We start from the raw sequence: 27810 nt of genomic DNA, 5'->3' as shown, positions 1-27810 counted from the left end.
GAAAAGCTTTAAGAAGAGGGACTTCGGTCCCAGGTTCTGGCTTGGGGTCCAGCACCAGAATTCTGCCTTGAAGTCAGGCATCACATAAACCAGGAATAAGGACAACGTGTGCAAGGATTTTGTGATTCAAGACAGAGATTTCGGGTTAAATCTTCTTCCAGAAGGAACAGCAGCTGGCAGGTGGAGGGTCCCCAGAGGCCTTACAAGGCTATGGCTGCCCCTCTCAGGCGGCCGGACCAGAAGCCACGCGGGTGCTGCCCTCTGCTGGCCCGTCAGCCTCCCTGCAGGGCGGTGGAAGCTCCAGTCCCGTGACTCCAGGGAACAGGCCAGCGGCAAGGGCAAGGGCGGGACACAAAGCAGGGAGCACGAGGGAGGAGTGCAGCGGGGCCTCCCGCGCCAGGGAGCAGGGGACGAGGCAAGTCCCGGGCTCCAGTGCCTCAGAAGCGTAGATGGTTCTTCTGGGCACCTGCAGAGTCGAGCACGGCAGGTCCCGAGGAGGAGGAGGAAAGGCCGGGGCAGGGAGAAAGCGCGGATGGCCGAGGAGCAGGATCGCGGCGTGGGAAGCCCCCGGCAGCCAGGACCGGCGGACCCCCCGGGGAGCCAGCGCCCCTTCCCCAGCGGCGCTGCCAGAGCCAGTGCACACCGCGCGGAGCCCCGCAGCCCCGGGCCACGCAGAGAACCCGCCGACGGCCCTGGCCTGAGCCCGGCCGAGGCTGGCTGCTCCTCTCTCCAGCAGCGAAGGGCAGGCGGGACGGGGAGGAGGTGCTGAATTTCTATTTCCCAGGAACAGGCACTTGGAGATCCAGGGAGTCAAGAGCCTGAAATCCGACCACGCAGGGAAAGAGCGAAGGCATAAAGGGAGAAAGATGGCGTGAGTTCCAGGGAATATACACGACCGAATTTATGGCAGAGGTTGCCAAGGAAGGAAAACACAGAGGAGAAAACTCACACGTTTTAAAATTATTTTTTATTCTTTTTTAAAAAAGATATATTTAGGAACATGAAATGTTTCTATATACACCACTCCCCACCCCCCCTACAACTCATATAAACTTCATGTTTAATTTGGTCACAAATTATAAATTCATAAGTATTTTGTACTTCATAGCCTTCCTTGTATTTTAGATATTACCATCACATTCTTTAAGGATGGGGTTTTCTTTGGAGAGAACCGTGAAAGGATACTCCACAGTTAAAGATATACATCGTGATAGGGTCGCCATTTGTAACGGGATTTGTATAAAACAACCAGGAAATGTCAAGCTCTCGTGAAGCTTCCTTTCCAGTAAAAGCAAAAGTGGCATAAGTAAACATGACGGACACAGATCAGGCTGATACATTAGATGAGCAGTGTAGCAGTTTGATATAGTTGTGAATTCCAAAAATAGATGTCAGATTATGTTTGTAATCTGGTCTGTACCTGGGTGTGAGTTATGATTAGGGCTTTGACTGGGCCATGTCATAGGGCATTGAGCCCCACCCCTTGGTGGGTGGGGACTCACAGATAAAAGGCATGGCAAAGGACAGAGTTAAGGGTTTTTTGATGTTGGAGTTTTCGTGTTGGAGTTTGATGCTGAAGCCTTAAGCTGGAGCCCCGGGAAGTAAGCTCCCAGAGAAAAGAAAAGCCAGCCCCAAGAAGAGAAGAACGCTGAGTCCAGGAAGAAGCAAGCCCTGGGAAGAAAGGAACCTTGAACCCAGAGAGAAGCCCCAGGAAGGAAGGAACCCAGTAAGCCTGAACCCTCACAGACATCGGCAGCCATCTTGCTCCAACACATGAAAATAGACTTACGCTTTATGGCCTGGTATCTGTAAGCTCCTACTCCAAATATATACCCTTTATAAAAACCAACCAATCTCTGGTATTTCGCATTAGCACCCCTTTGGCTCACTAATACAAGCAGTCAAGAAAGTCCACTGAGAAAAGTATAATTGAGTAGAAACTGATAGGCAAAAATACATTGGTCCTAGCACACCGATGTTCAGCAGTTTTAGTCACAATAGCAAAAAGATGGAAGCAACCCAAGTATCCATCCACTGATAAATGGATAAACAAATGTGGGACATATATACCATGGAATATTATTCAGCCATAAAAAGGAATGAAGCCCTGACAGCATGTTGAGTGAAATAAGCCAGACACAAAAGGTCAAATATTGTATGATCTCACAGACATGAAATAATTGAAATAGGTAAATTCAGAGTAAAAAATAGGACAAAGTTTACCAGGGGCAGGGGTGGGGGTATGGAATGGGGAGGTAATGCTTAGTTGGCCCAGAGATTCTGTTTGGGTTGGGGGGAAAGTTTTGGAAATGGATGGTGGTAATGGTAGCACCTGTGAATGTAATTAACACCACTGAATAATATATTCAAATATGGTTAAAAGAGGGAAATTTTAGGTTGTATGTAAATTACTGGAATAAAAATTCTTAAAGAAGAAACCATAGGCCTGTACACCCTAATGTAAGCAATGGACTATAATTAATAGTGCAAGTATGATACTATTGTTTTAATTGTAACAAAGGGACCAAACTCATGCAAGGCTTAATACTGGATGTGGAGCCTATGGAAACTTCTACATGGTTTTTATGTAAAGCTAAAAAATTGAAATACATAGAGCAATAGGTCAGTGTGAAGATGAGAGCAGTGAAAGGTTGGAAAAAGATACACCATGCAAACAGTAACCAAAAAAGAACAGAGGTAGGTATACTAACACAGATAAAACAGACTTTAAATGCAAAAAAAGTTTAAAGAGATACAGAAGGACATATATTAATAAAAGGGACAATCCACCAATCATAAATATTTATGCACCTAACCAGGGTGCCCCAAAATACATGAGACGACCTCTAGCAAAACTGAAGGAACAGACATCTCTACAATAATCCTTGGAGACTTCAATACCCCATTCACATCATTAGACAGAACTACACTGAAAATCAACAAGGAAACAGAGAACTTGAGCATATGATAAACGAGCTAGACCTACCAGACTTACCTTCTCAGATCATAATGGAATGACACTGGCAATCAGTAATAGACAGGAAAAAAGTAAATTCACAAATGTTTGAGGCTGAAAATCACACTCCTAAATAATCAGTGGGTCAAAGGAGAAATTGCAAGTGAAATCGGTAAATAAGTTGGGACAAATGAAAGTGAGAACACGATATATCAAAATTTATGGGATACAAGAAAGGCAGTCTTGAAAGGGAAATTTATAGCCCTGAATGCCTACATTAAAAAAAAAAAAAAAGACCTAAATTCAAGATTTAACTGAACAAAAAAACAGCAAACCAATCCCAAAGCAAGCAGAAGGAAAATGATAAAGATTAGAGCAGAAATAAATGAAATTGAGAAAAAAAAAGAGAAAATCAACAAAACCAAAAGTTGGTTCTTTGAGATAAAAAAAATTGACAAACCCCTAGCAAGACTAACAAAGAAAAAGAGAAGATGCAAATAAATACAATCAGAAATGAAAGAGGGGAAGTTACGACTGACCCCACAGAAATACAAAGGATCAGAAGAGGATATTATAAGAAACTATATGCCAACAAACTAGACCACCTAGATGAGATAGACAAATTCCTAGAAATACACAACCTACACTGACGCTGCAAGAAATACAAGAACTTAACAAGCCAATCACATTTAAAGAGATTGAATCTGTCATCAAAAATCTCTCAGCAAAGAAAAGTCCAGGACCTTTGAAAAGAATTAACACCAATCCTGTTTAAACTCTTCCAAAAAATTGAAGAGGGGGGAAAATTACCCAACACATTTTATGAAGCCAGTATCACCCTAATACCAAAGCCAGATAAAGATACTACAAGAAAAGAAAATTACAGACCAATCTCGCTAATGAACATAGATGCAAAATTTCTCAACAAAATACTTGCAAATAGACTCCAACAGCATATAAAAAGGCTTATACACCACAACCAAGTGGAATTTATTCCTGGTTCAACATAAGAAAATCAGTCAATGTAATACACCACATTAAAAAATGGAAAGAAAAAAACCACATGATCATCTCAATCGATGCAGAAAAGGCATTTGACAAAATCCAGCATCCTTTTTACTATAAAAACACTTCAAAAGATAGGAATAAAAGGAAAATTCCTCAATCTGATAAAAGGCATATATGTAAAACCCACTGCAAACATCATACTCAATGGGGAAAAGTTGAAAGCTTTTCAACTAAGATCGGGAACAAGACAAAGATGCCCACTGTCACCATTGTTATTTAATATTGTACTAGAAGTTCTAGCTAGGGAAATTAGACAAGAAAATTAAAGGAATCCAAACAGGAAAAGAGGAAGTAAAACTCACTGTTTGCAGATGACATGATCACGTACTTAGAAAATCCTGAAGTATCCACGACAAAGCTACTTGAGCTAATGAGTTCAGCAAAGCGGCAAGATACAAGAAAACATCCAAAAATCAGTAATGTTTTTATACACTAGTACTGAACAATCTGAGGAGGAAATCAGGGGGAAAATTCCATTTTGTTAAAAGACTCAAATATACCTAGGAATTAATTCAACCAAAAAAGTATAGAACCTATAAGCAGAAAACTATAAAACAATGCTAAAGGAAATTTAAAGGACCTAAAAAAAAAGGGAAGACAGTCCATGTTCATAGATTGGAATAAATATTGTACAATATCAATCTTACCCAAACTTGTTTATAGATTCAATGCAATACCAATCAAAATTTCAATAGCCTACTTTACAGAATTAAAAATTCATTGGGAGGGAAGCGGACTTGGCCCAGTGATTAGGGTGTCCGTCTACCACATGGGAGGTCTGTGGTTCAAACCCTGGGCCTCCTGGACCCATGTGGAGCTGGCCCATGAGCAGTGCTGATGTGGGCAAGGAGTGCTGTGCCACGCAGGGGTGTCCCCCCACGTAGGGGAGCCCCACGCACAAGGAGTGCGCCCCATAAAGAGAGCCGCCCAGCGCGAAAGGAAGTGCAGCCTGCCCAAGAATGGTGCTGCACACACGGAGAGCTGACACAATAAGATGACGCAACAAAAAGAAACACAGATTCCCATGCTGCTGACAACAACAGAAGAGGACGAAGACGACGACGCAGCAAATAGACACAGAGAACAAACAGGAGGGTGGGGAGAGAAATAAATAAATAAATCTTTAAAAAAAAAAATTCATTTGGAGGGAAGCAGACTTGGCCCAGTGGTTAGAGCGTCCGTCTACCACATGGGAGGTCTGCGGTTCAAATCCCGGGCCTCCTGGACCCATGTGGAGCTGGCCCATGCTCAGTGCTCATGCACTCAAGGAGTGCTGTGCCATGCAGGGGTGTCCCCCGCATAGGGGAGCCCCACACACAAGGAGTGCACCCCATAAGGAGAGCCGCCCAGCGCGAAAAGAAGTGCAGCCTGCCCAGGAATGGTGCCACACACACGGAGAGCTGACACAACAAGATGATGCAACAAAAAGAAACACAGATTCCCATGCCGCTGACAACAACAGAAGCGGACGAAGAAGACAATGCAGCAAACAGACACAGAGAACAGACAGCCAGGGCGGGGGTGGGGGGAGAGAAATAAATAAATAAATAAATCTTAAAAAAAAAATTCATTTGGAAGGGAAAGTGTACCCAAATAGCCAAAAGCTTTCTAAAAGAAGGGTGACATGGGAGGAATTTCACTGCCTGTACTTGAAACATATTACAAAGCTACAGTGGTCAAAACAGCATGGTACTGGCATAAAGACAGACACATCAATCAATGGAATAGAATTGAGAATCCAGAAATAAACCCTCACCTATATGTCAATTGGTTTTTGACAAACCTATCAAGCCCATGTTAACGGAACAAAACAGTCTCTTCAGCAAATGGTGCTGGAAGGCCTGGATATCTATAACCAAAAGAATGAAAGAGGACCCTTATCTCACTCCCTATATAAGAACAACTCAAAATGGATCAAAGGCCTAAATATAAAAGCCAGGACCTTAAAACTACCAAAAGAAAATGTGAGGATACCTCTTAAAGACCTTGTGGTAGGTGATGGTTTCTTGGACCTTACACCCAAAGAATGTGCAACAAAAGAAAAAATAAATGGTACTTCCTCAAAGTTAAACACTTTTGCACCTCCCAGGACTTTATCAAAAGGGTGAGAAGGCAGCTGACTCCATGTGAGAAAATATTTGGAATCGCTTGTCAGATAAGGATTTAATATTCAGAACATATAAAGAGAAGTTACAGCTTAACTATAAAAAGACAAACAACCCAATTAAAAAATGGACAAAAGAATAGACATTTGTCCAAAAAACAAAGACAAATGGCAAAAAAACACACATGAAGAAATGCTCACCATTACTAATGATTAGGGAAATGCAAATCAAAACTACAATGAGATATCATTTCACACCTACCAGAATGGCCACTATTAAAAAGCCAGAGATCTACAATTGTTGGAGAGGATGTGGAGAGATGGGAACACTTGGTGGGAATGTAGAATGGTACAGCCACTGTGGAGGACTGTTTGGCAGTTCCTAAAGAAGCTGAATATAGACTTGCCACATGGCCATACAATGCCACTACTGGGTATATACCCAGAAGAACTGAAAGCAATGACATGAACAGACATCTAAACACTGATGTCCACAGAGTCATTATTCATGATTGCCAAAAGCTGGAAAACAACCCAGGTCCCCAGCAACAGATGAATGGATAAACAAACTGTGGTGTATTCACACCATGGAATATTACGCAGCTGTAAGAAGAAATGAAGTCGTAAAGCATATGACAACATGGATGAATCTGGAGCACGTTATGTTGAGCAAAGCGAGCCAGACACAAAAGGACTAAATACTGTATGATTGTGTTACTACAAATCAAAAATATTGTGTAACGGATTGTATGATTCAAAAAATTTTTCTATGTTCTTACGTTTTTATTCAACTATGTTTTCTTTTTCTTTTTAAATTATTGTGTATATTTTCAATTATTAAATGTACACAATAAAGTTCAAAATAAAAATATGTACAGAGGCGGCAGCAAATGCAAAGACCTTGAACAAGAAAAACCGTGGTCTTCTAGGAAATGACCCTCAGCCAGCATGGCTGGACTCCAGGGAGTCAGCAGGAGAGGGAGGAGCACGAGAGCCGTGCGGCCACCCCCTCCCACAAAGCCCAGCGAAACGCCAATACCCTTGAGGTGACCAATTTCCAGGCAATTCTAATGTTAGTGCGACTAACCCACCCCTGGAACAAGAGTTCAGATGGAAAAGAATTTAAACCCCCAGAACTGCTAACGTGGTGATTGGATGCCATGGAGAAAGTTTTGCCCGAAGGAGAATCAAAATGGTTACTGAGGATTTTAAAAAATAAGACAAAATCAAAAAACCACAAAGCCCTAATGCATCAGCCGTTTCAGCGACCGTCATCACAGTAGGTCAAAAGTGGTTGTTCGTGAGGTGCTCTTTTGGCTAAAGTCAGATGTTCACAGAGGGGTCCTCAAATATGCGATCCATACCCCAGAAGTAAACACTGGGGCTCAGAATCACAGAGCAGCAGAAGTGAGAGGGACCACCTAGTCCTGAGTTAGTAAATATTTAAAACAAACTCAGTGCACTGTCCACTCTCTCCTTGATCTCAGGGCAGACCGAGGAAAGAGACCACCGTCCTCTCTCCCCTGAACCCAGATGGGCTCCAGTTTCAGGGGTGCCGGGGAAGAGCCACTGGCCTCTGTTAGGCCAGCGCAAGCTGTAAACCCTCTTTGCCATCTCAGCTTTACCACTGCTACTCTCCCCGCCCCTTCCGCAGAGGTCAAGGACCCCAAGCGGCCTGCCCCGTCCAGGAATACAGGAGACCCGGGCTTCTCACAGACACTGTTTCTTTAATGCCTATTAAATTAAACTATTTATACCTATACGCTACCTATAAATTCGTTTTAAAAACCATATTCTTGTAAAACTGTCACGTTTAAAAGCCTGCTCCATCTAGAAGTCGTCTGTCACAAAGTGCATACACGGGGAATGTACCAGGCAGTGCAACCAGCAGAGTTGGGTGTGCTCCTCCTCCCCCTTACATTTCTTCAGATTTCTTGGCTATCTGCTCACAAACAGGTAACCCAGGAACACAACCGAATTCATCATTTTTCCAGGAGCTTATTATCGGATACAACATAAAAACACTTATCTTATCGCATTAAGTAATAGATATGACATAACTACACCTGTCATTATGAAAAACTTTCAAAAAATAACACTTTTTAAAATAATTAAGGAAAAGGAGCGAAGCTTTAGCTTCAATATTAACAACCGAAAATAAATATAACACTCGTAAAAATAATTTCTATTAGGGGAGAGACGTAGCTCTAGTGGTTGAGCACCTGCTTATCATGTTTGAGGTCCTGGATTCAATCTCTGGTACCTCCTAAAAACAAACCAAACAAATGAAAAAACCAACTCTCATTGCAGAGTAGATGCTTGAGAACATTCGAATCATGAGATGACATTGGATGACAGAGTTTCCTTAGGTACCATTCATGTGAGATTTGAACTGTTTATTCCAGGACCGTATCCAGATGTTTTCTGTTTCTAGCAATGAAGTTCAATGAGCAAAACTCTGATTTCCAGAAGCAGTATTTTCATCCCCAGGCTCACAGCACAGGCTGTCTGTCCCGCATTCTTGGTAGACGTACAGTCCGGAGTTCACCAGGTCGTCCTGAATTTTCTCCATCGCCTCTCTCTCCCCCCGTCTTTCCAAGGCGCACAGCAGTGTGTTGACTGAGGCATCCCGCCCCATTGTCCTCAGCCACCTGCTCAGCATTTCATACAGTTCGTCCTCGCAGGACCCCGCTTTCTTCTTGGCCACTTCCACCTCGTTGTCAGTCAGGCCCACCAGCCGCATGAATGGAGTCCAGGAGTTAATCGGCACTCGGTGGGTGAAGTAGCTGAAGGACAACCTCAGCGCTACGTGGGAGAAAAGTCAGAGACAGAAGTTGGGTCAGAGCGCCCTCCAGAAAGGACAGAGGATCCTCCATCAGGCCTAGAACCCAAGGGTGGAACTCAATGACCCCCGTACTGTGGGAAACCTGCTCCAAGGCTCCCAACCTGCTTCCCCATCAACAGGGCATCAGAGCTCGATCAAGCCCGAGGCACTGTGGGTTAGGCAAGGTCAAGAGAGAATCCTGCCTCGCAGGCGGGTAGCTCTCCAGGGCAGCAAGCAGGGCAGCTACAGAGAAAGCAAGCCACACCCAGCTTGGGCTCACTGACCCTGGGGCAAAGCTGGAGGGGGTGGGGGGCAAATGAACCCAGGACCAATCAAGCCTATAGAAAGAGCCAAATCTCCCCCATCTCAGGGCACAGTGGTGGCGAATGAATGAGATGGGTGTAAAAGACACTGGACACCTCCGCCCAATGAAACTATAAGAGGAGCCATAAACACAATTTTATATTTTATAACAGCTGCATTAAAAAATTAAAAAGAAACTGTGATATTGTTTAAAAATACATTTTCAGTAACAATCAAAAATATTATTGGTTTAACATATAACCAATAATCAAATATTACGAAGAACTACTTACATTCTTTTTGCACTACATCTTTGAAATCTGCAGTGTAGTGTACACTTAACAGTACTCAAATTCGACTTAGAAACAGGGCAGAGCTGGTGGCTGCCACATAGCACAGTCCCGGAGAGGCCGTCAGGGTTGGCTCACTCTAGGCCCTGGTCCACAAGGGAAGTGGGGAGAATGATGGCAGAAGGCAAGGACATAGAGCTGGAGAACAGTTTTAGGGTACAGTGTAGGTAGGGTGGAGGGGGAGAAAGACAGGTGGGGAGAAGATTTAGGGTGGGTGGTCCAAGAACCATTAGCGTAAGTGGCCCTGCTTCCCACATCCCACGCACTGCTGGGCCGCAGGCAGCGGTGGGGACAGCAGTGAGGACACAGCCCCGGCTGCCCGCATGCCCTCCGCAAGAGACAAATGCTTACTTTCACTGGGGTCTGCACCATTCACTACAACCAGCACCATCTTTCTCCTCTGAGGCTTTTGGTCCTTCTTCTGGTCCTGCAAAATACAGCAGAGAATATCCTTGATCCTAAGCAAGAGTCCTGGATTCCAGAACTGACTCCGACAACCGGCGAGCTGTGAGCCTTGGGGCACCCCACGTACTGTCTCGGGGTCTGATGGTAACAGAGTTAAAACCCAACCTGCGACCCCGCGCAGGCTTTGTCTGCAGTTTCTCACTAAGGCCTAAGCTACATGCCATCATCCGCGCAGTTCTCAAGTGTTCCACCCCAGTGCCGTGCATAACCATCACCCAAATCAGACAGAGTTCCAGTCCAGAAAGTTCCCCGCAGCCACACCTAGTCAATATCTACCAGCTCCAAACAGGGAACAGCACTTTCTCTTTTTTATGAGATTCAAATAGGAGAATATATGAGGGCACTTTGGAATATTTCAAGTAGAGTTTATTCCAAAAATACAAAGAATGCCTTACTAATAATGATATATCAGCACACTAAATAAAAGAAAACAAAACATCAAATTGTCCAATGGAGGTTGAAAAGGCACTTGGTAAAATGAAACTCAAAATCTGAGAAATGAGAAAGTTACTCAGAATAATTCGGGTAGCTCCTCACACTGTTTCACAAAACAAATTTCCTTGAAATTATATAGCTAAATGATACCAAAAAACACTAAAAATAAACTCTACCTAAGAAAGAAGTAGAGTAGTTTGTTCTATCCTAGGTTGGGGGAAGGATTTTCTAAGCTTATAAACAATAAGAAAATTAATTTATCAAGAGATTTAATTAAAAAGGAAGTAAAACAATGTTACATTGAAATAGCGGACAAAATAAAAAGACAAACAAAGAATTAAGAATGTATAATTTATATAAGGGAAAATGCAAGGAGGCCAGGCCATGTCTTCTAGAAAGATTCTGAGACAATACAAAACCATAAGGGGTCAATTAAAAAAGAGAGTGATGAAAAAAGTCAATAAATATGTGAAACATAAATCAATAAACAGAAAAATTCATTATTTAAATCAATCATTTTTGTTATCACTGTGCTTTTTACACAGTGGAACACTCAATGCCAGATTAAAACTGATAAAATCTTGATAGGAGACAAAACTGGGTGACTGGGGGGGGGTGTGAATGGGTGTACAGTAAAAAGTACTTCTACACATTGACGCAGAGAATCTACATCTGTAGATGCCACTCATCCAACATGGTCCCAGACACCTAGGCTGATTCCTTTTCAAATACCATCATTATAATAATTTCAAGAATTTGAAGTTTATAAAATCACGAGGGAAAAATTCCAAGACTACGTTGTAATCACAAATCTGGATATCATGCAGCCCTTAGGCATTCAACGAACAAGGAGTGCCCATTTTTCTAGGTTCTGTAGAGAACACTGAGCACAAGAGAGCATAAAAAGGAGAACGGCCGTAGAACTGTCATCTGTTCCGTCCGGTCCGGTGAGCTCTGGACCCTGCGCTGATGGTTCACTCCCGCTTCTGGCCCTCCCCCCACCCCATCCCCACGTCACCCCTCCCACCCTCCCAGGAGCACCCGGCCCACCCCCTCACTAGGAGAGGCTCCCCTTCCCCGGGGATCTGGGCGGCGGCTTCCGGCAGGTCTGCCTTCTCCTGGCCTTGGTTTCCCTGCGCAGAGTCCAGGGTGGACAGCGAGTCGCTCAGCATCTGGTTGGTGGCATTGTCCTGAGCCTCCCGCCCTCTGGAGAAACTCCAACAGAATATGACCTTGGGAAGGCAAAGACCTCGGCTCAGAACCCCGGGCTGTGGCGCTTTCGACCTGCCATCCCCCCGCTCCCAGGGGTGCCCCTCGGGGTGGCACAGGCTCCCCATGCCCAGGCCTCTGCTGCTGGCGCCGCGACGTGGTGCTGCCCTGGGGGGCTTCCTACCCTCGGCTGCCACCCACCCCAGTCCCAGGAGCAGGGCGAGTCTCATAAGCAGCAGGAAGGGCATGGCTGCGCCCTTGGCCTCTTACAGCCACCCAGAGCCACCCCAGGGGAGAGGAGCACAGGAGAAATTCAGGGGCCCCGGGACCCGCCAGGAGAGGGACGGACAACTCACTCTCGCCAGGCACTTGGACTCCTCTCCACAGCCTAGAAGAGAAGAGGGTTTCCTTTAGGGAGTGAATGGGAGGGGAGGTCCCTGTGCCCCCCCCCTTACCCCCCATTCACAAGGGCAGGGAGGCTGGGGGCATCACCCGGGGCTCAAAAGAGACAACGAGCACCTGGGACAGGAGGCAGGACGGGGGAGGTCGAGAAGGGACCAGTCCCAACTCGGGGAAGCCTCAGGGGCAGAGAGACCAAGCGGAAGTAAAGGAAATAGCCCGTATGAAACTCTCCTGCTTCTGCTCCTAAAACCCTGAGCCCTCCCCTCCTCTTGACGCGTCACCCATCCAGGGAGGCGACGGCCGCTCTGAGCTGACAGGCCCATCCGTGGAGACTGGCAGGGAGGGGAGGCGGCCCCGATGGCCATGGCGAGGGCTGGGTGGGATCCAGGCCCCATGTGGGGTGCAGGTGGGGTGGGAAGAGGGCCCCACCCCAGGGAGACGGGGGTGGGGGGGGCGGTGATGGCAGGGTCAAGAGCAGATCTGGGTCTTGGAGACCAGTGGCACTTGGCAGGCAGAGTGGAGGGCATTTCTGTCCACCGGAAATAAAGCTGAGCCAGGGACGCGGCCGCAGGTGGCCCTGGAGCCCCGCCTCCTGCCCCCTCCTTCCCCTCACCTGGACGGGTGCCCTTCTTCCATAGGACCAGCAGGCACGTGACAATCAGGCCCACGAGAATCAGGCCGACTACACATCCGATCACGATCATGATGGTCTGACCACCTGAGGGAGGAGAGGGAGAGGCAGGAGACCCCAGGTCGCGGGTTCCTGGCTCCCTAGAAACAGTGGCTTCCCCGGTGGCCCTGGTACCTGATCCTTGGTGGACACACTGGAGGTCTTTCCAGGGGGTACAGGGACTCGCCTCCACCATCTCATCAGGGCACCTGGGCACGGACACAGGGGGAGAGAAGGGGGCTCGTGACCGAGGGCCGGCAGAGAAGAAGAAAAAGGGCTGCGCTCTCCCCAGGTCCCCGGCGAGACAGCAGAGGAAGACCCTGCTTCTCGGGACTCCAGGTGGGAGGGTCCCCGCCTCTCCCTTGCTGTTCTGGGCAAGGTCCTGAGGCTGCCCTCGGCCCACCTGCCTTCCTGGGCAGCGGAGGGGGTGGCTTCCCTCTCAGGAAGGTGTCAGGGAGCCCCTCCGGCCACGCGGCTGAGCCACGTCCTCCCTGCTCGTACAACTCTCCCTTTGCCCCCACCTGCGTCCCCTGTGCCTGCCTCAGCTGAGCACGCGCTAGAGGGTGGGAGCAGGGTGAGCCATCCCAAGCCCCCGAAACCCACCAACAGGGGCAAGCCAAGTCTTATGGAGGGAACAGGGGCTGAGGGCGAGGCAGGCTGAGCTGGTCGGGCCTTGGAGGGAAGCTCCGAGGAGCTGCACACCTGGCCTCGCGGTGACCGCGTGGGGCGTGGCCTTCACGGCCTGCTTCCTACATCAAGAACGTTTAAGTTGTGTCTCATCACTGCCTCGGTACAAAAAATAAAAAGATGAATATAACCCAGGACAGATGCTCATCCATTCTTTGGATTACGGAAGAAATTAAACATGTCCACTAGCAGGCTCGTGGCCCTGAGTACTGCCCAGCAGAGGTGAGTGGAGACGTGAGTGGGAGGCGCAGGGGGCAGGGTGGGAACACGCAGCTGGGCGAGGAGCGGCTGCCCCGGGCGTGGGAGAGCCCCCAGGCCCAGGCAGTCTGGAGGGGTGGAGGGCTCCATGGAAGCAGTGGGGAAGGGGTGGAGGGTGGCTCTGGGGCCCTCCTGCTGTCGGGAGCCCCTTGGCTCCTGGGTCTCACCTAGTTTTGCACTTCTGGCAGAACTCCGGGACGTCCACTCCACGGAAGGTGCCATCTTTACATCGGCACTCTGTGTCCCTAGTCGGGGTGCACGGACCTGTCTCATCTTCATCTGGGGACAAAGGACAAGGTTTGAGAGCTGGAGTGGGTTTCTCTGACTTGCCCCTCAACCCTTCTTCACTCCCCAAATCCCTCACTCTCAGCTCAGCTCAGGTCATCAGGTAGTCCCAAGGGCCAGTTTCTAGCTAGGGCTACACCGACGAGGTCCAGGAAGCGTGTGGCATGCGTGCTGGCACCTGCGCACGCTCACGGGACAGCTGGACAGGCTGCATCACATAGTGCATGAGGCTCGGGAGGAGGAATTTCATCACAGAGTCAGCGGCAGGGGGTGAGTGATAACCCAAGGGACCCTGACAGAGACGAGCTCTTGGGTGACGTCCCCAGGGGCCAGCCCTCTGGAGAGGCAGAGGCTGCGGGAGTGAGGCTGAGAGGCCGAGCACCTGCCCAGAGCCCGGAGCCTGGAGCCCAGGACGGAGCCCTGTCCCAGCCGTCCGCCAAGCTCTCTTCTCGGCTGCCGCGCCCTCTCCTCCGCTGTCACCACACTGGCCTCCACACCAGGAATGATTTAAAAGATTTTCCCTACCAAATGGCATGTAATCAATAATAAATGACTGTTTCCTTTTTTCTTTTTTAGCTTAAAATATAATTATGCAACAAGGTATGATGAAGATCGTGTGGGGAATCCAGGGTTTCTGACTCAATGCCAGCTACAACCCCCCCTCATCGTCCTGCACCCCGACCCGAGGCAAGCTCCCCATATCGGTACCTGGTTTGCAAACCGTACAGGGCAAGCAGGAAGAGAGCGAATTCCAATGGCTTGTGTACTCCACACCATTCTGGCATAGGGTACAGTTTCTACCGTCATCTGCAACATGTGATCCTGGAAGAGGAGAGAAAAACTGGTCAATGGTCTCTGCAGGGTCCCCAGGGGTGGGGCACGGTGGGGGACAGGGTCCCCTCCAGGCACTCAGTGGAAACCAAACGGAACACACACTCTACCCAGATCTGGCCGGCCCCCTCAGCTCTGCAGCTACCACACACCCCAGCCCAGCACTGCCCACATTCATGTGATAGAAGCTGCACAGTAAAATCGCATTTTAGAGTAGCCACATTAGAAAAGGAAAAGGATGCAAGGCCAGATTAACTTGACGGTGTATTTTATTTTTCCCAATATATGCAAAATATTACCGTTTCAATGTGTAATCAACATAAAAAATGAGATATATTCCATTTTCTATTCCTCGTAAGTCTCTGAATTTGATGTGACTCTTCCACTCACAGCATATCTCAATATGGATTAGCCCCATTTCAAGGACTCAGCGGTCACATGTGCCCAACGGTTAATGCCTGGGACAGCACTGCCCTAGACACTGGAAACCTGCCGAGGAAACCGCGATCCCTGTCCTGAATGAGCTCACAGGAAGTAAACACACCAACAAACAGGCAGAAGCAATAGAACAATGAGAGGAAAGTCATCAAATGCAGCTTGTGACCTCTACTCGGGAGGTGCGTGGAGGGAAAAACGGATCCTGCGTGCAGAGAGTCAGCCAAAGCAAGGGGCCCCGGGCTGCCATTGAGAGAAGGGCATTTCAGGCCCTGAGTCCAGCTGCCAGGAGCTGCCGGGCGAGGGGGGCAGCCTCAGGCTGGACCCCCACCTCCAGGCCTGGCTGCCTTCAGCAAACCTCACTCCCCCGTCAACCTGCCCTTTCCATGACTCGCATTCATCAGTACTGAAAGGCACCCTAAAACCACAACCTAATTTTAAAATAGTCTTAATGAATGTACAATGAAATGATTCTGCATAATACTGGTAAGATGTGATGACTGAATAAATGGTGTTGGGAAACTAAGGAGGCTGCTGGAAAATAGTAAGATGCCCCCTCTAATCTCCTCATGGGAAAATAAATCCCGGGGAAAAGCAGTGCCGTAATTGTAAAATATGAAACTATTAAACACTGCAAATAAATTTAAGAAAGTTTTCTTACAAGTCAAGAGGATAGAACTTTCTTAGTATGACAAGAAACTATAAAAGTTTGGATAAGCACAGAAAACAGAGAGAGACTGAGAGGTGAAGAATTTTCTTGTCTTTTTTATTATTATTATTATTGAAATAATGAGAATGCTCTAATAATGCCTGAAGTGATGAATGCACAACTATGTGATCATACCAAATACCACTGATTGAACACTTTGGATGAACTGTGTGCTTTATTAATATGTATCAATAAAATGATTTGTTAAAAAAATTTGGATAAAGCTAACTATATGAAAATTAAGATGGAAACTCTGTATGACAGAAATCACAACAAAGATGAAAATCTAACAACCTAGAAGAAAATACTTGCAACAGCAATCACACTTAAAAGCATACTTTCCGGAACCTGTAAGAATTCATATGTCTCAACAATAAAAGAACACTACACCTTAATAACAGAAATGCAAATTTAGAGGAGACTCCATTTCTCAATCCAGCGCCATTTGCTGCGGTGACCGCTCCTGGGAAGGACCCTGCTTCCACAACACACCCTCTCCACCCCCTCTTGGCCGTGCCTCCTCAGCGCCTTTACAGACCATCTCCCTGAACGTCGTGTCCTCCTGGGGACCCACTCAGAACTGGGACTTCAAGTCCCATGCTGATGAGCCCCGTGGTGCCTCTCGGGCCCTAACCGTGACACGCCAGACCCTTGGTGGTTCTGCTCCAACCCGAGCAGTCCTGGCTGCCCGCCCCCCCCCTCTCCCCACATAAGACCTATGGGCAAGAGTTAATAGCTACGCCCCCCCAAAATGCCCCGAGCCCTTCCCATTGTCCCCACGGCTCTGCCACAGGGCCCCTGGACCCTGACAACAGGCAGCCGAAGCTCTCCTGCCTCCTCAGCTCTGAGAGCGTGTTTGGGGCGGGGCGTCCCTCTGCGCTCTGACACCTGGACAAGCACACCTGTCCACTGTGGGCTTCCTAAGGTAAGGGCACGGGCGGCCTTTCCTATGATGCCACCCTCCAAAAGCGAACTGCCAATCCTTTACAAGCATTTTAACAACGACTACACGTTCTACTTGCTGGCTCTGGAAGTGCTTGCCCAAGAGACCATCGGTTCCTCCCTCCCAGGTGTGAGGCAAAAAACACACCCAGGGGTGGCTCCTGCTGCCCCCAGCTCAGAGGATCACACATAATCAGGGGCACACAAGGGTCTGCTCCAGAGCCACAGCCACACACTGCCAGGAAGCCACGGCGGCCCCTCCTGCCTTGGCCTTCCCCCTCTCCAGCCAGGAGTGGGCACTCACAAGGACAAAGCAGATGCCAGTCCCCTGCTGAAAGCTCTCAGGGACCTGGCTTGTTGGTAAAATGAAGGCAGAGCTCCCCGCAGGGTGCCCAAGGCCTGTGTGATCCGACCCCCACCCCATCCCTCTGACCATCGCCCTCCTCTCCCCTCAGCTGCCCCAGCCTTGGCCCGAGCACCCCAGGCTCCTGCCACTCGGAAGCTCTACACTTGCAGGCCCTTCCTTTGGTGTGCTCTGGCCTGGCGCACTGCCCGCTGGCACTGCCGCCTAAGGATTTCAGCCTCCAGTCTGCATTCCAGCTCTACCCGGCCCTGTCCCACGTCCTGCTTGTCCTGATACCATCCCAGCAGGACAGCTGCGGGAGGGCAGGGCCTCTGCCCTGCAGAGCATACGCCGGACACCCAGAGGAAACCAGCCAATGTCTGTGGAATAAAAGAACGGGTGCCCAGGACAAGGCTGGTACCAAGGGCAGAGGTCAAGGCTAGAATGTACCTGCGGGGCACAACCCCTCCGATGGGGCACGCATCCATCGCTGAACTTCGGACTGCTGCGTGATTGGTGCCGAGTTCACTCGGACCTGTGCGGATGAAGGGGACAGATGAGTGGCTTCTGGACTCTCACTGCAACCAGGATGCATACCACACCCCTTCCCACCTCCAAGACCAAACTTGCCTCCAGCTCCAAACTCTCAAATGTTCTTTAAATTCATGTTTGTCCCCCTGCTTTTGGGGACTAGCCAAGCTAAGTAACTTGAAAAATTCTCCTTTACTCTTTTATCTTATTGTAAAATAAAACACTTTTTTTTCCAGAAAACACAGGCAGGTATAGTCAAGTTGTTTCTGTTTAGTTTTGTTTTTAAATACAAAAATCACATCACCAGCACAACCAGAGATCACACCCATAATATTTTGGTTTATGTTGTTTCACATTTTAATGTGGGTCTGAGGATTAAATAGTTGCAATGCATCGATGTTAATTTTCTTTATATGATGGTTGTATTGTAATCACAGGAGTATGTCCTTGTGTGTCAGAAATACACACTTGGGAAGCGGGGCGTCCGTCTACCACGTGGGAGGTCCGCAGTTCAAACCCTGGGCCTCCTTGACCCATGTGCAGCTGGCCCACGTGCAGTGCTGATGCGCGCAAGGAGTGCCCTGCCACGCAGGGGTGTCCCCCGCATAGGGGAGCCCCACGCGCAAGGAGTGCGCCCTGTAAGGAGAGCCACCGAGCGCAAAAGAAAGTGCAGCCTGCCCAGGAATGATGCTGCACACTCGGAGAGCTGACACAACAAAAAGAAACACAGATTCCCAGTGCCACTGATAATAAGGATAGAAGCGTCACAGAAGAACATGCAGCGAATGGACACAGAGGGCAGACGGGGGCGGGGAGGGGAAAGGAAAGGGGAGAGAAATAAATAATAAATCTTAAAAAAAAGAAATACACACTCAAGTATTCAGAAATGTGTATAATATGGGCAGCTAGTTTTCAGATGGTCTGTGAGGCGCAAATGATGTGCACATGGTTGGCAGCTAGTTTTCTTTTTACAGTTTTTCAGCTTTTCTTTAATTGTGAGTGTATTTTCAAATAGAAAATTAATTTAAGAAAAAATAAAAGGTTAAAGCAAAAACAATTTAGGTTGAGAAATAAGTAAGATAGTATAAGTATGAAATAAGTAAGATAGTCCTCTTCCCTAACTAAAAAGAATCAAATATCTAGGAATAAATTTAACCAAGGATGTAAGGGACTTGTACATGTAAACATGGCTAAAAGAAACTAGTTAAGACCAAAGAAATGGAAAGATATGCCATGTTCATGGATTAAAAGAATAAATATTGTTAAGATGTAATTCTTAACAACTTACAGATTCAATGCAATCTCAATCAAAATTCCAACAGCTCTCTTTTCAGAAATGGAAAAGCCAATCACCCAATTTATATTCAAGGGTAAGGGGCCCCAAAGAGCCAAAACTATCTTGAGAAGTAATTACAAAGTTGGAGGACTCATACTTCCCAATATTCAAACACCTTACAAAGCTACCATCATCCAAACACTGTAGTAGAGTAAGGAGAACAGACTTATAGAACAATGGAATTGAACTGAGTGTTCAGAGATAAGCCCTCATATCTGTGGCGACTGACCTTTGACAAGGTTGTCAATTGAGAAAGCAATAGTCTCTTTAACATATGATACCAGGAAAACTGTATATTCACATGCAAAAGAAAGAAAATGAACCCCTATCTCACAGCATATACAAAAATTAACTCAAAAGGGACCAAAGATGTAAATACAAGAACTAATACTTGTTATTTTGAGTTTGTTATTGTTTTAGTAAGGTCCATTCTTTTGAGTATGAAGTGGTGATTTTATTTTGTGAATAAAATTTGTCTAATTGTGATTTTAATTTGGCTATTACTAAAAAAATTAAAAAGAAAATAACAAGTATTGGAAGAGGATGCAGAAAAATTGGAACTCCAGTACAGCGTTAGTGGAAATATAAAATGGTACAGCTACTGTGGAAAGCAATATGGCAGTTCCTCAAAAAGCTAAATATTATTGCTATTTGACTCAAAACAAATGAAAACTGGGTCACAAACAGACACATGTACACCAATGTTTATTGCAGTATTACTGACAATAGCTAAATACTGGAAACAATACAAGTGTCCATTAACAAATGAATGGACAAACAAAAAGTGGTACAATTGGACAATGGAATTTTCTTCAGCATGAGAAAAAAATGGAGTTATGAGACATGCTGTAAAATGGAAGAACCTTGATGTTTTTTCAGTAAAACAAGCAGGACAGACATACAAGGACAGAAATTTTTGAAATCGTTAAAGATATGACTATAAGTAGCCAAATATGCAGAGATACAAAACAGATTTGAGGTTTTTAAGGGAGTTGGAGGAAGGAAGGGGGAGAGGAGTTCGTTTAAAAAAAAAATCCATTTGTAATAAAATAAAATATTGATGAATTTGACTAAATAAAAATTATATTACTATAATATACATAAAATTCTTCAACTTTGGAGAAAATTTTAAAATAAAAAAATAGAATAAATAAAAAAGAACTAAAATTATGAAACTAGAAAAACATAGGGAAACATCTTCAGGACCTTGTGTTAGGCAATGGTTTCAAAAGCATGAGCAGCAAAAAAAAAAAAAAAAGATAAATGGAACATCGAAATCAAAAACTTCTGTGTTCAATGGATATTAAGAAAATGAAAAGACAAGACAACCTACAGAATGGGAAAAAATATTTGGAAACCATATACCTGATAAGGGTTTAATATCCAGAAAATAAAAAGAAATACTACAACTAAACAACAAAAAGACAACCAATCAATGGCAGTTTGAGATTTTATGTTTGTAAACTGTGTGTGTGATCCCCTTTGATTGTAATAGATTCCGCTGAGATGTCCTTGATTAAATTATGTTAAGATAAGGGCTTTATTCGATCATGTCAGTAGAGTGTAAATTAAGTCCCCATCTTATTGTTGGGCTGATATAAACTGGCACTCACTCAAGAAGACACAGAAGAAGATACATGAGAAGAGGGAGCTCCATAGATGCCAGAGGAGAGAACTTTGATCCTGCAGCCCTGGAAAGACAGTCAAGTCCTACGCCAGCCTGTAGTAGAGAGAGAGGAAGGCTGAACCCTTGCAGAGATCAGCAACCATCTTGCTTCAACACATAGCAACTGACTTTGGTGGGAAAGCAAGCTTGAACTGGACGGTTTAGGGCCTTGTAACTGTAAGCTTTTACCCCCCAAAAAAAGCCCTTTATAAAAGCCAACGGATTTCTAGTACTTTGCATCGGCATCTCTTTGGCTAACTAATACACAACCCAATTAGAAAATAGGCAAAAAACCTTGAATAGACATTTATGCAAATGGCCAATAAGTACATGGAAAACGTCAACATCATTAACTAGTAGAGAAATGCAAGTCAAAACCACAATGAAATACCATTTTACACACACTACAATGGCTACTATTTTAAAAACTGAAAAATTAAACCTAGGCAAGGACATGGGAAAAAAAAGCAACCTTCATATATTTCTGATGGGAATGTAAAATGATACAGCCACTGTGGAAAACAGTTTGGTGGCTCCTTAGAAAGTTAAGTATAGAATTACCATATGACCTGGCAATCCTACCTGTAGGTATATAACCTAAAGAATTGAAAGCAAAGAGTCAACAGATATTTACACACAGGTATTCCTAGCAGCATTATTCACAATTGCCAAACTACGGAAGAAACAAAAGTGTCCATCAACAGATGAATGGATAAATAAAATGATGTATATACATACAATGGAATATTATTCAACTGTAAATAAGAATGAAGTTCTGATACATGTGACAACATGAACTTTGAGCCAGCAGATAGAGTAAAACAAGCCAGATAAAAAGGGCAGAGTATATGACCTCATTTATATGAAATAATTAGAATATGCAAATTTATAGACTTTAGAATACAGGTTACCAGGGTAGGGGTGGAAGTGGGGAATTGAGAATTAATGCTTAATCGATACTGAAGTTTCTGTTTGGAGTGATGGAAAAGTTTTGGCATTTTACCCAATTGTATACTTGAAAGTGTTTAAAATGATGGGGAGGGTTGGGTAGGTTGTATATGGGCCACCAGAATAAAAAAAAAGTTTTTATGAACTGTATAACACAAAGAGTGAATCCCAATGTAGACTACGAGTCATAGTTAACAACATAATATTGTTTCATCAATTCTAAGAAAGGTACCACAGTAATGCAAAATGTTAACAGGGAAAACTGGGGGGAGGGGGGTAACTGAACTTTCTGCTTGACTTTTCTGTAAACCTACTACTTCTCTAAAAAAAAAATTAAGACAAGCATTTGTTACAACAGACTACTTCTCTACATTAAAAATATAAATCCATAGAAAAGACAAAAAAAGAAAAGAAAAAAAGGTTGGTATAGGGAATGCAATGAATTTATACACCAGTTTGGGGAGGACTGTACAGCATGGAGTTTTCCAAACCATGAGTTTCCATTTATTTGGATCTTCTTTAATTTTTCTCAGCAATATTTTGTAGTTTTCTTTATAGGGATCTTGTGTGTTTATGATTTTATGGTTTTTAATGGTCTTTTAAATGGAATTTTAACATTTACTTCCCCAATAGCTTCCTACTAGTATGTAGAAATACAACTGGTTTTTATATGGTGGCCTTGTATCCTGTGATGTGCTAGATTCGGTCCAGTAGTTGTTCTCTAAAAATGAAGAAAATTCCACCTCTTCCTTCTTGGTCTTGTACCTTCTTCCCCTGCCTTCCTGCACTGGCTAGAGGGACCTGCACAGTTTTCAATAGATGTGATGAGCCCGAACACCCTCCGTGTTTTTCCCAATCTTCACCAGAAAGCATTCAATATCTTACCATTACAAATGATGTTTGCTGTAGCTTTTCCCCTCATTACCTTTTTCAGACTGAGGAAGTTCCCTTCTGTTCCTAACATAATGAACGGTGTTAAATTTTGTCAAATGCTTTTTCCACATTGATTAAGATGTTTATATAGTTTTTCTTCTTTACACTGTTAATATAGTCAATAACACTGATTAATTTTCAGATGATAAACCAGCTTGCATCCCCGGGATAAACCCAGCTTGATATATTATCTTTTTAAAAAGTTGCTGGATTCAATTGGCTATTGTTTTACTAAGGACTTCTGCACCTATGGTTATGAGGGATATTGATCGGTATTTTTCCCTTTAATTTTTTTATTTTATTTTTTAAGGAGGTACCAGAGATTGAACCCAGGACCTCATATATGGGAAGTCGGCAAAATGGCAGGTTACAGGATCAATAGGTGAAAATCAGTAGTGTTTCTATACACTAGGAATAAACAGTCTGAAAAGGAAATCAAGAAAAAAAATTCCATTTACAATAGTAACTAAAAGAATCAATTTTTTAGGAATAAATTTAAACAAGGATGTAAAGGACTTATAAACAGAAAACTATAAAACAATGCTGAAAGAAATCAAAGAACTAAATAAACAGAAAGACATACCTTGTTCGTGTATTGGAAGACTCAATATTGCTGATGTCAATTCTATCCAAATCAATTTACAGATTTGATACAATCCTAATAAAAATTCCAACAGCCTTCTTTGCAGAAATGGAAAAGCCAATCCTCAAATTCATATAGAAGGGCAAGGGGGCCCTGAATACCCAAAGCCATCTTGAAAAAAAAGAATGACGTTGGAGGACCCACAATTCCTGATTTTCAAGCTTATTACATAGCTACCATAATCAAAACGCACATGGACAGACATACAGACCAACGGAAGTAAAGAATTGTGAGTTCAGAAATAAACTCTCGTATCTATGGCCAATTAATTTTTGACAAGGGTGCCAAATCTACTCATTGGGGAAAATAGTCTCTTCCACAAACACTACCAGGAAAACTGGATATCCACATGCAAAAGAATGAAGGTGGACCCTTACCTCACAGCATATACAAAAATGAACTCAGAATGGATCAGAGACCTTAAATAAGAACTAAAACTATAAATTCCTATAAGAAAATATAGAACATCTTTAAGACCTTGTATTAAGTAGTGGATTCTTAAACTTTATACCAATGTATGAGCCACAAAGAAAGATGAATTATACTTCATCAAAAAAAAAAATTGTACAAAGGACATTATCAAGAAAGTTAAAAGACAACCTACAAGAAAAAAAAGATTAAAAAAAAAAAGACAACCTACAAATGGGAGAATATATTTGGAAATCAGAATTCCAGAATACACAAAACTCCTATAAATACATATAAGAACACTGACAACTCAACCACAAAAAAAAAAGATAAAGACTTGATCATTTATATGAAATAACTAGAATATGCAAATTCAGAGTCAGAATTAGAATACAAGTTACCAAGGGCAGGGATGAGGATGGGAAATGAGGAGTTAATACTAAATGGGTACAGAATCTGTTTGGGGAGATCAACATGTTTTGGTAATGGATGGTAGTGATAGTAGCACAACATATGAATTAACATCACTGGAGGGGAAAAAAACACTGAATTGTATATTTGGAAACTATTAAAATGGGAAATTTTGTGTTGTATATGTATGTCTATGTTACCACAATAAAAATGGAAAAAACAAACCACAGAACAGGACAACATAAGAATGAACCAAATGTAAACTATGGATTTCTTTTCTTTTTTTAAGAAAAGATTTATTTTTTTATTTCTCCCTACCCCCTCATTGTTTGCATTTGCTGTGTGCTGTGTCTTTAAGGGGCACCAAGAATGGAACCTAGGACCTCTGATGTGGGAGCGAGGGGCCTAATTCTCCAGGCCACCTCCCTTCCTTGCTTTGTTGCATCTCTCATTATGATTTTTCTTCTTGTGTCTCTTGTTGCACCAGCTTGTTGTATAAGCTCACAGTCTTCATTAGGAAGCACCGCAAATTGAAACACAGACCTACCATGTGGTAGCAACTTAATCTCCTGAGCCATATCCACTTCCCTAAACTATGGATTTCAGTCAAAAGTATAATATTGGTTCATCAATTATAAAAAAGGTACCACATTAACATAAAATGCTGACAACAGGGAAAACTGTGTGTAAGGTAGGAGAGGGTATATAAGAACTGTAATTTCTGCATGATTTCTCTGTAAACTTAAAACTGCTTTAATCAGAAAATAAAACAAAATGAGAACCATCGAAAATCAAAAGGCTGAGCAATAATCAAGGCTCCCCCAAAGCTAGGAATGTTTCCAGTTCCATTTGACACAGGGAAGATGAGCGAGCATTATAAGGAATTAACTATACTACAGCCTTAGTGTTTATCTGAATTAGACACAAAATAGGCAATGGAGGCCAGACATAAAGCTGAAATACTTTTCTTGGAAGGATCAAACTGATGCTCAGTTTTCTTAATTGTGCACCAGGATACTACAGCACTTTAAAATAGTACACGTTACTCTAATTTCCGGGTTCAGCTGCAGCGCCAGAACGTGTGCTTACGCAAAACTGGGGTTCCCCGACCCTACCATGGCGCCTTCAACCTCGAACCACAAGGTGGCGGGGCTGCCCACGGGACAAACTGCGCAGAGAGTTTGGGACGACCCAGGCTGCAGCCCCGAGGGCTGGAATTCTGGGGTGAGGATAGGGTCATAAAAAATAATAACTTAAAAAAAAAACCTAACACCCAAGAATGTAAAATTCACAATATCTGTCCTCTAATAAAACAATTACCAGGCATGGAAAGGAGAAAAATATTCCCCATAGCCTAAATAAATAAATAAAAACAAAAATCTCAGATGATGGAATAATGGACAGTGATCTTAAAAGTTATTACAAGAGGGAAACGGACTTTGGCCCAGTGGTTAGGACGTCCGTCTACCATATGGGAGGTCCGCGGTTCAAACCCCGGACCTCCTTGACCCGTGTGGAGCTGGCCATGCGCAGCGCTGATGCGCGCAAGGAGTGCCCTGCCATGCCACGCAAGGGTGTCCCCCGCGTGGGGGAGACCCACGCGCAAGGAGTGCACCCGTAAGGAGAGCCGCCCAGCGTGAAAAGAAAGAGCAGCCTGCCCAGGAATGGCACTGCCCACACTTCCCATGCCGCTGATGACAACAGAAGCGGACAAAGAAACAAGACGCAGCAAATAGACACCAAGAACAGACAACCAGGGGAGGGGGGGAAATTAAATAAATAAATAAATCTTAAAAAAAAAAAAAATCCTTTAAAAAAAAAGTTATTACAAGAAATAAAAAGTAAATAAAAATAACAAAAGAAAAATAAACAAACAAACAAAAAAAAACCAGTTATCACAAATCTTATAAATATGCTAAAGGATGGAAGGGAAACAAGGACATGATGAGGACAGAGACGAAAGATACCAAAAAGAATCAAACGGAACTTCTTAGAGATTGAAAATATACAATATTGAAGATAAAAAATATACTGGATGCAATTAACAACAGATTAGAGGCTGCAAAAGATAAATGAACTTGAAGATAGAGCAATAGGATTTACTCAAAATGAAAGAGAGAGAAAACAGTGAACAGATCTTTCAGTCTGCTAGGGAACAACATGGAACATTTTAAGGTAAGTGTGATGGAGGAGGCCTTAGAAGATGAGAGGGGGCAGAAGACTATTTGAAGAAATTATGGCCGAACAATGTCCAAGGCCCAAGAAATTCAACAAACCTCAACAAAAGAAATCACCAAGAATTAAATAAGGGGATTGCTGATGCAACCTCGCCAAGGCAAATCATCACCCAGCTGCTGCCAGGAAGCCAGGGAGACATGGCTCAGTACCTCGGGAAAAGCAAAGCAAAATGGCAGCAGGGAGCCACAGACCACTCAATGGAAAGCATTCAAGACATCAACACAAACCCCAGCCCCTCAACACCGAAATCGTCTTTGTATTTTATTTTTCAAAAGCAGTCGTTCCTATTTTCCCCTCTCGCTAGAGGCCCTGCTCTCCAGGCTTGAGTTTAATCCCAGCCCAGGCACGTTTCCTCGCTGGGCCCCGCGGTTTCCTCACCCTGCCGTCAACCTCAGCAAGTCAGTCTCACGGTGCCCCCAGAAGCCGGTGGCAGCCACTGCTGGGGAGGCGTGCACTGTACCCACAGTGACAGCCACCAGTCCTGGTGGCGTGATTTTCCCTCCACACAGCCTCATACGTCTGCCATCACAGCTCCCAGGTCTCCCCGACATTTTACTGAAGCAGCTGGGGCCGAACAGGGGTCACCACGGTGGAAAGGGACAGGGGAGGGCGGGCTGGACCCTTTACAGCCGGCCTGAGCTTCTGCGCCGAGCTCCGCTCTAGACCTCACTGAAAAAGTCCTTTTAAGAGCTCAAGTTCAAAGATGATTAGCTCCACGGGTGCAGGCAGGCTGGGCGGCTGGAAAGCCCCAGGGGACAGTTTTCAAGGGCGGAGCTGGGATTCCTAACACCACCCGCCCCCTCCCCCCCGTAATGGTTTGGGGTCTCCTGGCTGACTTGCTTCCAGTCTCGCACAAAAAGAAAAAAGAATCTTTCTGTAGCTCCCTTTCAGGCAACCAGGCCCCTTCTCAGTGAGCTGGGGGCAATACCAACGTCACTGCTCTCGCCCCATCGGGTTTGAAATTGGCCCTTACAGTCGCGCAGCCCGGGGTGGGGGGGGCGGGACGGAGAGGTGCGTCCCCGACTCGACCCCGGCCCCGTCCTGCCTCTACTCCGCCGACGGGATCTTCTCGCCCGGGCATGCCCGGCCTCGGGTGGCGGGCGACCTGGGCACCAGCACTCCCCTGCCCGCCGCGGGATGACTCACCAGCAGCAGGTGGCAGGTGACCAGGAAGAGGGTACCGGGGCCCCAGAGCGCGCTGCTGGAGCCCCGGAACCGATGCCTGGGCCTTGGAGCCATCGCGGCCGGGGCCCCGAGCCCTGCCCCCGAAGCGTCCAGCGCGCTCGGGCCCCGCTGTGTCCTTAAGTCCGGTAGCGCTCCGGGTCTTCGGCCCGCGGCGGGCCTTAAACTCCGCGAACTAAGTCCTGAAGGAGCAGCGTATTCCACAGGATGTGCACTCTTCCGACGCTCGGCTCCGACT

General features: G+C 45.2%; 1 protein-coding gene across 1 annotated transcript; it reads right to left on the bottom strand.

Moving 5' to 3' along the window:
* Positions 1 to 948: 948 nt before the first annotated feature.
* On the bottom strand, positions 949 to 27810 carry LOC101438083 (tumor necrosis factor receptor superfamily member 10A). The gene is made up of 10 exons (XM_004452344.4): positions 27537 to 27810; positions 17727 to 17811; positions 14725 to 14838; positions 13899 to 14010; positions 12922 to 12995; positions 12730 to 12834; positions 12071 to 12102; positions 11564 to 11737; positions 9957 to 10032; positions 949 to 8933 (listed from the first exon to the last, which is right to left on the bottom strand). Exons 1-10 carry the CDS (start codon positions 27627 to 27629, stop codon positions 8572 to 8574), a joined length of 1227 nt encoding a protein of 408 aa, XP_004452401.2. The 5' UTR covers positions 27630 to 27810; the 3' UTR covers positions 949 to 8571.

The sequence above is a fragment of the Dasypus novemcinctus genome, chromosome 25 (genome assembly GCF_030445035.2).
Source record: "Dasypus novemcinctus isolate mDasNov1 chromosome 25, mDasNov1.1.hap2, whole genome shotgun sequence".
Lineage (NCBI taxonomy): Eukaryota > Metazoa > Chordata > Mammalia > Cingulata > Dasypodidae > Dasypus > Dasypus novemcinctus.
The sequence above is the reverse complement of the archived record's forward strand: the minus strand, read 5'-3'. Positions and strand labels throughout refer to the sequence as shown.

Bases quoted from the DNA above. Each gene is read 5' to 3' on its own strand.
- LOC101438083 (XM_004452344.4), bottom strand. From the start codon at position 27,629: ATGGCTCCAAGGCCCAGGCATCGGTTCCGGGGCTCCAGCAGCGCGCTC. The intron at 17,812-27,536 runs GTGAGTCATCCC...TCATCCGCACAG, and splicing joins TCACCTGCCACCTGCTGCTG to GTCCGAGTGAACTCGGCACC. The intron at 12,835-12,921 runs GTACCAGGGCCA...CTCCTCCCTCAG, and splicing joins GTGTGTCCACCAAGGATCAG to GTGGTCAGACCATCATGATC.